The 12,232-nt window shown below is 45.1% G+C and overlaps 1 protein-coding gene across 12 annotated transcripts in view; it reads left to right on the top strand.

The window, feature by feature from the left end:
* NFASC (neurofascin) overlaps positions 1 to 12,232 on the top strand; it is a 185,827-nt gene that overhangs the window by 117,074 nt on the left and 56,521 nt on the right. For all 12 annotated transcript variants that reach the window (XM_063955223.1, XM_063955232.1, XM_063955230.1 and 9 more), the window contains 3 exons: positions 196 to 393; positions 495 to 565; positions 10,097 to 10,319. In XM_063955223.1, coding sequence (XP_063811293.1) covers positions 196 to 393; positions 495 to 565; positions 10,097 to 10,319 — 492 coding nt within the window. The remainder of the gene's footprint in view (positions 1 to 195; positions 394 to 494; positions 566 to 10,096; positions 10,320 to 12,232) is intronic.

Below are 12,232 nucleotides of genomic sequence, written 5' to 3'. Positions count from 1 at the left end.
CTATTGTTGTATATAATTTTATCGTTGTATATCATTAAATTCAGTTATGTCTATTAGATTCATCTTTGGATCTGTTTTTATCTCTTCAGGCTGTGATTTTTCTGTTATCCAAATTTCTACTTGTAATCTCACTCTCTCCTTTATTACTGTATTCTTTTTTGATCATGTTCATTGATTTATGTTTCTACCCCTCAGGTTTCATTGTACAGTTTGAGGAGGACCGGTATCAGCCAGGGACCTGGCACAACATGGCGTCTGTCCCTGGTAATGTGAACTCTGCTCTTCTTCACCTCTCTCCATATGTCAACTACCAGTTTCGTGTACTGGCGCTGAATGACCTTGGTAGCAGCATGCCCAGCCCATCCTCTGAGCGATACCAGACCACCGGAGCATGTGAGTGACATTCTCTACCCAGACTCATAAGTGATTATGTTACGGTTCCTGTAACTTTATACATCTGAATTGTACTGATTGAGATTGGTGTCCAATTTTAGCCCCAGAGGTTAATCCAAGTGATGTTCGTGGAGTTGGCAATCGCAAAGACAACATGGAGATTACATGGACAGTGAGTAAAAGTTACTGTTTCAATTTGTTTTATAGCCACACTAGAGAAAGCATAATTCCTGCTATTATTTGTGTATTAAACAAGGATATCAATTATCTATCTATCTATCTATCTATCTATCTATCTATCTATCTATCTATCACCTTGGTGTGCGTTCAACCACCCAAGGTGTGAATATATCAGAGCACGACCGCACACCCAAGAGTAGTATATCTATCTTATAAAATGGTCGCTGTTGTGACACAATAGTTCGATGTGGAGATAATGTAGGGTGATAAAGATGATTGCTGATTCTGAAGTGGCTCCTCAGGGATGTACTGTATACCTCCCAACATGACCCTCTCCAGGAGGGACAGAATACTCTTCTCCTGGATTTCTCTCTTAATATATGATTGCCATCACCTGTGCAGAAACACCTTTCTTATCCATTAACCTGTTCAAAACAGGTGACAGCAATCATAAATTAGGAGAAAAGTCCAGCAGCAGAGCATTTTGTCCCTCCTGGAGAGGGTCATGTTGGGAGGTATGGTACTGTTCAATTTTTTTTAATACATCATCATTGTACAATTCATGTTTAATGAGGTCTGATGTGATATCATTTGAGTTATGTAGTAAATTTTCCATTTTGGGAAATATTTCTGTTAGAAATGTGTTTGATAGTGAGGCAGTGATGTGCTGCTCTCCTGTGAGCAGTGGCTGTGGCTTTGTGATTAAGCACAAATTACAGTTTGAAGTAGATCAGACCTGAGGTGTGCTGTCATTGGGAATGAATGCATGGTCATGTGATCTATATGTGTCCAATCGGGTGTAGTATGGTATGCCGGTGCTCGGGCTCCCGGCGACCAGCATACCGGCGCCGGGAGCCCGACCGCCGGCATACCGACAGCGTGGCGAGCACAAAGGAGCCCCTTGCGGGCTCGCTGCGCTCGCCACGCTGCGGGCACGGTGGCGCGCTACGCTCGCCACACTATTTTATTCTCCCTCCAGGGTGGTCGTGGGGAGAATAGTTGTCGGTATGCCGAGTGTCGGGATTCCGGCGCCGGTATACTGTGCGCCGGGATCCCGACATTCAGCATACAGAAGACCACCCGTCCAATCATGTTGGTGAAATCTGTCTTAATATACCACACAATTATATAAATATAGAGGGTCGAAGGCAGGGGGGGTCAAAGGGGACACCTGTACCGGGCCCCAAGGATCAGAGGGGCCCCAAGTATATGCAGCTGAGTCCCTGGAAAGGAAGTAAGCCATCTTGTCCAAGTAAGGCAGCGAGCTGTAGGCAGTGTGGGTGCGGTCTCAGAGTGACAGGAGCCTCTTACACACAGTGACAGTGTGGTACAAGTGTGCATCCACTCTTCCGAGTCCAGCTCTGTTGCAGGCATTTACGAGACATGGCAGAAGCTCCGATGTGCCCTGCACCGGCCTCTTCTGGTGGGGTGTGAGCGTCATATGGTACCTGCTATGCGATGTGAGGATCTGGATACTGAGGAGTGTAGCACAGGTGTGGCTTGGTGCGGGGCTACAGGGCTTTGGGATGGGGTGGGGAAGTTGTGAATGCAGCATGGAGTAATTATGTGAGACAGACTTGGGTGTGTGGGAGGAAGGAGAGAGGGAGACAGACTGTGGTGTGTGTGGGGGAGGAAGCAGAGATATACATATTTATATATGGGAATAAATAAATAAATATTTATTTATTTATTTATTAAGTTTCCTATATAGCGCAGCAAATTTAGAATTCAGTGTATATATATATATATATATATATATATATGCCCTGACGGAAATGCTGCTGCATTGAAATGTTGGCTGAAAGTGGCTGCCTCATTATCTGTCCCTACGTCCCTGCTCCCTCTCTATCTGTCCCTACGTCCCTTCTGCCTCTCTATCTGTCCCTATGTCCCTGCTGCCTCATTATCTGTCCCTACGTCCCTGCTCCCTCTCTATCTGTCCCTACGTCCCTGCTGCCTCTCTATCTGTCCCTAGGTCCCTGCTACCTATCTGTCCCTACGTCCCTGCTGCCTCTCTATCTGTCCCTAGGTCCCTGCTGCCTGTTTCTTTGCTCTTGCTGCCTCTTCGTGTCCCTACGTCCCTTCTGCCTCTCTCTCTGTTTCTATGCCCCTTCTGCCTCTTTCTGCCCCTAAGTCCCTGCTGCCTATCTTTGTCCCTATGTTTTTGCCGGCACTCTCTCTCTGTGTTCCTGCTGCCACTCTCTCACTCTGAAGATCTGAGTTTGGGGGGTCCCTTAAAAATGTTGCTATGGGACCCACAAAGTTGTAATCCCCCCCTGCCTCTATATAAATATGGGGCTGATTCTGAGGTGGACGCTAATGGCACCTCTGCAGAATTATGCGAAAGCTACATGAAGTGTATTAAGTAAAAAAGTAACCCAGGCTTCTGTGATGCGCTGCTGCATCTGTAGGGGCAGCACGGGATCATCTGCGCACACATAGGACATCTAGTAACCCTGAGGTTACTCAGGCTGTTGCGGGACCAGATCTGCGCGTGTGCAGTGCCGTGCCTGCTCATGTGAAGATCATTAAACATCAGAGGTTTATGTAAATCTCAGAATTAGGCTCTATATGTGTAACCAAATATCTCCCCCTATTAGCTAATAACACTGTTCTGTAACATAACTTTTTTCTTTTATCTTTGGCCTAATCTGAGCCATGCCAGTTCAGGAACCCCAACAGCACATCGTGTCCTACCAGCATTACAACATGGAGGTGTGAGAGAAACCCTAAGATTTAGGCACTACCATAAGTGCCCGATATATGCTCAGCTGGGCAAGGGAGAGATGTAGCAAACCTTCTAAAGAGTTTGTTGTCCATAGCAACAAATGAGCTTCTAGCTATCATTTATCAAATATAGTCTATAAAATGATAGCTAGAACCTGGTTGGTTGCTAGGGATCCGGACTGAAAGTCGACAGTAACTAGGTCGACAATGTCTAGGTCGACCACTATTGGTCAACAGTGACTAGGTCGACAGGGTGTCTAGGTCGACAGGGTCTTTAGGTCGACATGTTCTAGGTCGACAGGTCAAAAGGTCGACATGAGTTTTTCACAATTTTTTTCTTTTTTTTAACCTTTTCATACTTAATGATCCACGCGGACTACGATTGGAACGGTAATCTGTGCCGAGCGAAGCGGTAGCGGAGCGAAGGCACCATGCCCGAAGCATGGCGAGCGAAGCGAGCCATGCGAGGGGACGCGGTGCACTAATTGGGGTTCCCGGTCACTCTACGAACAAAACGACACCAAAATAACATTAAAAACTCATGTCGACCTTTTGACCTGTCGACCTAGAACATGTCGGCCTAAAGACCCTGTCGACCTAGACACCCTGTCGACCTAGTTACTGTCGACCAATAGTGGTCGACCTAGACATTGTCGACCTTGTTACTGTCGACTTTCAATACCACACCCTGGTTGCTATGGGCATTGTATGGTGGTCACTGGTATGCTCCTTGTATTGAATATCTCTCACTGGAATGGTAGACAGAGGCATTGTGATTTATTTATTTTTCTACACCACATGGAAAAATGTGAGAACAGTGGGTGTTTAACAATGGATAAGACCCAAGTCAGATTGATCTATTTTATAGTGATATTTTACCAAGTCGGTGCTAATCTTTGTTATTCCCTGCTGTTGGAGCATAGTAATAATCATTTAATGTGTCTACTTGTCACCCTGGTGTGCTGACTCTGCCTACCAGTACAATGCCTCACCTACTGGTGTGATCACCCACTGCGACACAATCTTTCTGCTGAGGCCACTACATGAGGCCACTTTTCATATTTTTCCAGGGCCACTTTAAGTTCCCAATACGCCCTTGTCTGGCATAGAAGGAACGTGAATGATAAATCAAAGTAAATGTACCAGGAGGGTATTGACAAGCCATTAGAAAGTTTTCGGAAGATGGAAACCCTTTTTAACATTATCTTATACTAATGTTAGAAAAATAATTTCTTACCCTGTTTCCAAGACAAAGACATTGTCAGTTATTAAGTTAACTTGTCAATTAAGTGAAAGGGAGACATGATATTTTCCAGGAGATGTATCAAGCCGCAGAGAGAGATAAAGATGAGTATTTTCCCAAAGCAAATGATGCTTCTAACTACAGGTATAATTTCATGCACGGTGCTGGATAATTGACAGAAGATGATTGGGTGCTTTGGACATTTCCACTTTCTCTCTCTCCAGGGCTTGATACATCTACCCGAGAGTGCTGTAATATAAAATATATGTCTGGCTGGTATACAGCAGGCCAGGAGCACCAGCAGGACAGTAGAGTAACAGTCATATCAGTAATAATTTGCGGACACTGTGAAATTAGCATGCAATAAAGAACGGAAACTCAGTCAATGAATACATAAAACAGTTTTAGTTTATACTAACATATAAAAATATGTATTATGAAGAATATTTAACAAATAATATTTGCAAGACATCTTAGAAAACAGTCGGTTTTGGATGCTGCCCACAAATATGAAACAATCCCCTGAATGTATGTATTGGGGACTGCAATAGATATTGAAGATATCTGCTGCATTCCTCCTATTGTGATCGCAAAAGCAGCCACCAAAAGTTTCTACGGCAGTTGGTAAACTACGAAACTCGCCAAGATCCAGAATGCGAAGCATTTCTGAGCTTGGCCCGGCAGCTAATGCCATTTCTAAATGGCGTTTGTATCTTGTGGGCTACATTATGCAATTCTTCCCAGGAGAAGGATCCTTGGGATCCCTCTGCATTACTGTCTGCTCTCACATATGCAGTCTGACAAATGCACATGTGAAGTAGCGCAGCCGGGGTCTAAACCCAGAAGTAAAGTGATCGCATTAGCGATTATTTTACTTCTTATACATTGCAGGGACGGGCATGACATTGATACTCATTATGGCATAAAAGCTACACCTCTGGACTCACAAAGAGTCATCCTTCAGCACTCAGGAGAGGAAAAACCTCTGGGGAACCATGGCCTCAGGATTGCCCTTCCCTCTGGACATTAAGAGGTATATTAATAGGAGGATCAGTATGATATCCCAGCACACAGGATCCTATTGGTCCTTTTACCGACACCAGGATCCCGGTGCAAAAAAGTCTGACAGAGGTGAGTAAGGGTTGTTTTCCCCTCTCCCCACCTCCTTAACCCTCCCTGTCCGCAGCCTATCACTGACCTCCCACTTTATGCCTAACTGTAATCCTCCCGCGGAGGTACCTAACCTCTGTCCCCACTGCCTAACTCTAACCTCTCCCTACCCACAGCCTAACCCTAACCTCTCCCCACCCGCAGCCTAAATCTAACCCCCCTGGGAGCTATGGCTAATGGGAGGGGTACAATACTTACCTATACCTGCCTATACTTGCCAGAGTTCAACTGCTCTGTAGACTAAGAGGAAAAGATGAAAAAACATTGTTAGTGGATGAACAAGCAGAGAGACAAACTGCAAACAGTGGTGTGGTTGTATAGAGAGACAAATCTCTCTTTGTAAATATGTTACTCTAACTATTGAGGACATGGAAAATGCCTAAAGTAAGGACAATTAACCCAAAGGGCCAGTTGTTTTTATATAGTACACACACTGGGGGGGATAAGTTCTTTCTTATATTAATAAGTGGGTACCTTCAGAATAGAAAATTGACCAGTAAATAATAAAAGCTATAAATTGCTAACATTTTTAATTAGGTATGAGTTGCCATTGTTGCGATGTTTCAACATTGGCAACGGCACCCAAACTCGCACTCCTTGTGGCCAGATAGGGCTGCGGGCACTTTTGAGCGAGTTTAGGCTGCCGGAAAGTGTGGCTGTTGTAAGACAAACTCGCACCTAATTAAATTGACCCCTTAGTTGTTAAATGTGATAAAATAGTAAAATGTAATGGTGTAATTGTGAGCCTGATTCAGTTGTGGTTGTTAAAGCAATCGTTGCTGCAATCTTTTGCTGTTCGCAATTGCATCGCAGTCCACCCTGAGTGAGTCTGAGCAGTCGTAGGCTGAGCAAGTCTCCTAGACATAGAGGGCTCTCCAGCATCATCACAGGTCACAATGGTAATTTATATACGTGCACGGAAAGGTGTTTGAAAAACAAATTACAAATGTAGCGTTACAGAAATAAAGATGGCAGTGGATGCAGGTAAGTCTCTATGAGGCAGGATCTTGCTTTGGGATGAAAAAGTAAAGAAAATAGATAAATGACAAATTGATACATTTGAAAGTATGTTGTTTGGTTTAAGGAAAATTGGAAAAGTGAGTGCAATGATTGGACTTCCGAGTTTAGGACCCAGGAGTCCTTCTGCTCATGCACAGAATGATGCTCGCACCGCAGGGGACACTGGGAGGGATCCATTTAGATCCTCTCAGGAATCAATAAGAAGCACATAGGCTTCTATTAGGCAAGGCTACCTACAGATGGCATTGCTTACCGGGTCCAAGCTCTGGAAAGTATCTCTTTCCAGAGCTTGGTACATATAGGAATCACTTTAGTACATCCCGTCCAAAGTCCTTTATGGGTTCTAAAGGGAGGCAGAGTATTATTTGTATTGTAGCAATCATACATTATGATATCTTTATTATATTGTCCTAATTCGGATAAGCACATAAGGCCTGATTCTGACTGGGGAGCTAAAGAGTTGGGCGATGGGTTGTCTACTGAGACGCCCACTGCACTGTGCAGACAGTCGCACCATCGGACTTCGAGTAACCCCATAGGGTCAAACCACTTTCCCTCTGTGGGGAGAATGAGAAAAAGTCCAGCACTCCATTCTTCCAATTACCGTACTTGCCTGGTGCCCTCCGAGATGTCCGAGCATCAGTAATTACACAATATGGAACAGCACTACTCATGGTCACACGCAGAATAGACAGTGGCGGTTCTTGCCACGGGCAAGCGGTACTTTTGCCCGGGGCGCCGGCGCCATCCGGAGGGCGCCGCACCAGGGCAAGATCCGCCACTGTGCCCCCCGCAGTGCCCTGCTGTGCCCCCCCCCCCCCGCTTTGAAGGGAACCAGACGCGTAGCGTCTAGTTTCCCTTCATTGAGAGGACCTTAGTTGTGCGGTGCGCGATTCCGTCATTGCGCACCGCACAGCAAAGGTCATCTTCATGAAGGGAAACTAGACGCTACGGTCTAGTTTCCCTTCATGTAGAGGACCTTTGCTGTGCGATGCGCGATGACGTCATCACGCACCGCACAGCATAGTGGCACAGACACTAGGGGTCATAATTGACCTCTAGTGTCTATGCTGTTCTATGGGAGAGACGTAATAACGTCTCTCCCATAGATCGAAGAGAGGAGAGGAGAAGAGCGGTCTGCAGCGGTCTGGATCAGGAACGGGGATGGTAAGTATACTTTTTTTTTATTTCATTTTTTCTTTCAGCGTCATGACCACGCCCCCATTTGAAGCCACGCCCCTATATATTGCCCGAGGCGCCACAAGGCCAAGAACCGGCCCTGAGAATAGATAACGGAAAGGCGGCATCTGTCCTTTATGTAGCCCACACTAGATAGAAGGGTATTTGGGGAGTAGCAGACGGCTGATTTTTTGATCCTGCTCCAGTTATCAGGGTTGGCGACAGGGGGTGGTCAAAGGGGACACCTGTACCGGGCCCCAGGGATACGACACTTATTGCCAGGGAAGGGATGTGAGCCGTCTTGTCCAAATAGGGCAGCGAGCTGTAGGTTGTGTGAGCGCAGCCTCAGAGTGACAGGAGCCTCTCACACATACTAACTGTGCGGCACAAGTGTGTGCCCTGCTCTTCTGCGTCCAGTTCCGTTGCAGGCAGTTACGGGAGATGGCAGAAGCTCCCCTGGCCAGGATTCATGTGGTCTGCGCTGGCCTCTTCTGGTCGGGTGTGAGGGCCGCATGGTACCTGCTGTACGGTGTTTGGATCTGGATACTGGGGATTGCAGCACAGGTTAGTCTCTTCCCAGGGTAAGAGTGGATTGGTGAGGGGATACAGGACTTTGGGATGGAGCAGGGGAGCTAGGAATGCAGCATGGAATCATTTGGGAGAGACAGACTGTGGGGTGTGTGGGGGAGGAAGGAGAGATATACATATTTATATATGTGTATATATATATATATATATATATATATATATATATTAACCGTATTTTATATAGGGCAGCAAATTCAGTTGTGCTCTGAGATATATACAGTATATATATATATATATATATATATATATATATATATAAATGATCTGAGGGGGCCCCAGAGAAATCAATGTACCGGGCCCCAAGAAGATTTCTGTTGCCGGCCCTGTATATATATATCAGACAATCTCTGAAGATGTAAAATGTGACTAAACTTCCACACTGAACACATCTATTTTACAATTCAATGCAACGTACGTTTGTAAGTGATCATTGGTTATTTTCTGCTAATATGCTTCAGTTCTGCAGTTTCAGCTTTTTGCTGTCTGCGAGTTGTCATGATAACATCTGTGAAAGTGGGCAGTACTTTACTGTGTATTCTGAGAGCATTGTACGGTTTAGGATCATTGTTTTCCTTTATGCTTAATTTATAGTGTTATACAGTGATACTTGAAAGTTTAGGAACCCTTCAGAATTGTCTATATTTCTGCTGAAAAACGACCTCAGATTTTTACACGAGTCCTAAAGGTAGATAAAGAGAACCAAATCAAACAAATGAGACAAAAAAAAGTGTTGTATGTACTCTATGGTGCTGAGAAACACTTGTGGTGCTGTATAAATAATGGGGCTAATTCAGTAAGGATAGCAAATTCTGCATGCTGGGGGCCGCCTATCGCTGGGCAAGGCCGCCCAGCATGCTGACCGGAGCCTCCCCCCATTCAACAAGCAGAAACTGCGATCGTCTTACAATTTCTTTTTCATCGTAAAAATTATTGATGCCTCCTGCCGGCACAGCTTAGCTGCGGCCGCAAGAGACCCATCGCCATCCTACCCATTGCGGCGGCTGCGTGTGACGTTATGCAGTCACCGTGATCACACCCTCCTTTGCGCCGCACCGCCCACTGTTCGCGTTTCTCCGCACCGTCTCCTCCCTGGAAACGGAGCGTTGCCCGCCCCGCTACCGCCTCTGCTTGATTGACAGGCAGAGGCGATCGCATTTTCTACGGCCCCCCGCAGAAAGTACGGGTGCATGCGCAGTACAGACGCTGCGCATACACTTGTGGGCTGACCGTAAAAATTCCGGTTGGATCGCGATTTGTAACAGCTATATATCGCATGCAATATATAGTGATAAGTATCAATTCATTTTTCATATTTTACATGAATAGACCCCATAGTGTTGCCCGATAACACCCCTGGTAATGTATAATGTGCTTTTTGAAATGATCTGAAATGTACCAACTTTTCTCCTAACTTTCGAAATTCACCAAACTAAGCATTATCATTGTCTGCTGGACAAAAAGAAATGACTTTAACAGTTGTCAGATTTACAACAGACATGCCAGTCATTGCTACTGTTATAATAAAATTATGTATGTCGCTCTCCAGTTTTAAGAGAGGCGCAACTTATTTCCTTCCTTTGTCTTTGTAATCCACAGCCGCTGAACTCCACACAGACATATGGTCCAAACCTACGATACAATGTAAAGTGGCGCCAGCGTCACACTGGGGAGGCCTGGAGCAATGTTACAGTTTGGACCAACAGGCACGTTGTGTGGAACACTCCAGTGTTCACCCCTTATGAAATAAGAGTACAGGCAGAAAACGAGTTTGGCAGGGCACCAGAACCAAACACTGTGATTGGATTCTCTGGAGAGGACTGTGAGTAGCAGGTTTTAAGTCTACAAGCAAGCAGCCCTGTTTGAACAATCCCTTGTTTGTGTTGTGTCTATGAGTGGGATGTATCATGTATTACATATTCCATGTGATACATTCTGCCTCTTATAACATGCAGTGTATATTAAAGCTGTATGTGTGAATAATTGCTAATGGCTATGCTCAGGACAGATTTTCTAATGTGAGACTTCCTGATTTATGACCCGGAACTCCTATTGCGCATGTGTGTCTGTCGGCATGTAAAAGACTCTTTGGGGATATGTGTGTGTAAAGAAGCCCTTAGTCTTGTATAGGCAACACCATATATAGGTGTACAAACTTTTTGCTTTTCGGAGCTTGATACATATGGGGAGAAAAACCTCTGAAAATGACAGTTTGTGTAGGTTTGACCTCATTATAGTCCTTTAGGGGGAGATGTACTAAGCCTTAAAAAGTTATACATTTCACGGTGATAAAATACCAGCCAATCAGCTCCTAACTGCCATGTTACAGGCTGGGTTTGAAAAATGACAGGAGCTCGTTGGTTTGTGCTTAATCACTGTGCAATTTATCACTTTTCAAGGCTTAGTATATCTGACCCTAATACTGTACATCCTGCCTATGACTGGAAATGTAACTTGTTATCTAACGTTTAAATTCATTAGCTCTTACTTAATATACTACCTAAAGCGTCAGGGGTCTTTTGTGCCTGCAAGCTACAAAAAATGAAACTGGTTTTCCTATGAATAGGTAAATGACATGGGCCCTCATTCCGAGTTGATCACTCGCTAGCTACTTTTAGCAGCAGTGCACACGCTAAGCCGTCTCCCTCTGGGAGTGGATCTTAGCTTAGCAGAAGTGCGAACAAAAGATTAGCAGAATTGTTCAAAAATATTTTCATGCCGGTTCTGAGTAGCTCCAGACCTACTCCTTCCTTGCGATCACTTCAGTCAGTTTAGTTCCTGGTTTGACGTCACGAACACGCCCTGCGTTTGGCCAGCCACTCCCCCGTTTCCCCAGGCACGCCTGCGTTTTGACCTGACACGCCTGCGTTTTTAGCACACTCCCGGAAAACGCTCAGTTACCTCCCAGAAACGCCCCTTTCCTGTCAATCACTCACCAATCAACACAGCGACTGAAAAGCGTCGCTCAACCTTGTGTGAAACTGCATCGGCTTGTGTGAAAGAACTTCGCGCGTGCGCACTGCGTACCATGCGCATGAAAAGAAGTGCCAATTTTTTGACTGATCGCTACGCTGCGAACAACGGCAGCTAGCGATCAACTCGGAATGACCACCATGGAGGGAGCAAGGATATCCAGGCTTTAATAGAGCCATTAGTTTCGGTTGATTTGATGGGTAATATAGGCTGTTTAGGCACAGAAGGATTTTATCTTCTTAAAGAGAACTAACTTGTAGAACTAGTATTATTGTATGTGCACTACTAGTGAGAGAGTATATGCTATATTATCCATCAAGGCTGACCTTTATGAAATGGGTCTTAGGATAACCATAAAGGACATTTCACTTTCACTCACACTAAAAGACAAGTACATTTAATTGTGAATAAAAAATATACATATTGTGGCAATCAGCAGTTATACAGAGCTATGGCTTTTAAGCTGGGTACACACTGGAGAGATGTCGGGCTGATTTGACGCTTCCTAACGACAAATTGCCTGCATCGCTCCGTGTACAGGTGATTGCACGCTCCTGCGGCCGCTAGCGTCGGTCGCTAGGTATGATGTGCTGCACATCAAACCTAGTGATATTGCTAGCCACCTTGTGTATGCTAATGAAGGATGGAACATGATCGTTCCGTCCTTCATTAAAGTCGTTCTGATCCCTGGTCAATTTCATGCTTGTCGCTCCAGTGTATACCCAGTTTTAGTGTTAATACCATGCAGAAGCTGATCATTTA

The sequence above is a fragment of the Pseudophryne corroboree genome, chromosome 2, assembly GCF_028390025.1.
Source record: "Pseudophryne corroboree isolate aPseCor3 chromosome 2, aPseCor3.hap2, whole genome shotgun sequence".
In the NCBI taxonomy this organism is placed as follows: Eukaryota; Metazoa; Chordata; class Amphibia; order Anura; family Myobatrachidae; genus Pseudophryne; species Pseudophryne corroboree.
Note: the sequence above shows the minus strand (reverse complement) of the source record. Positions and strands in the feature narration are given on the sequence as shown.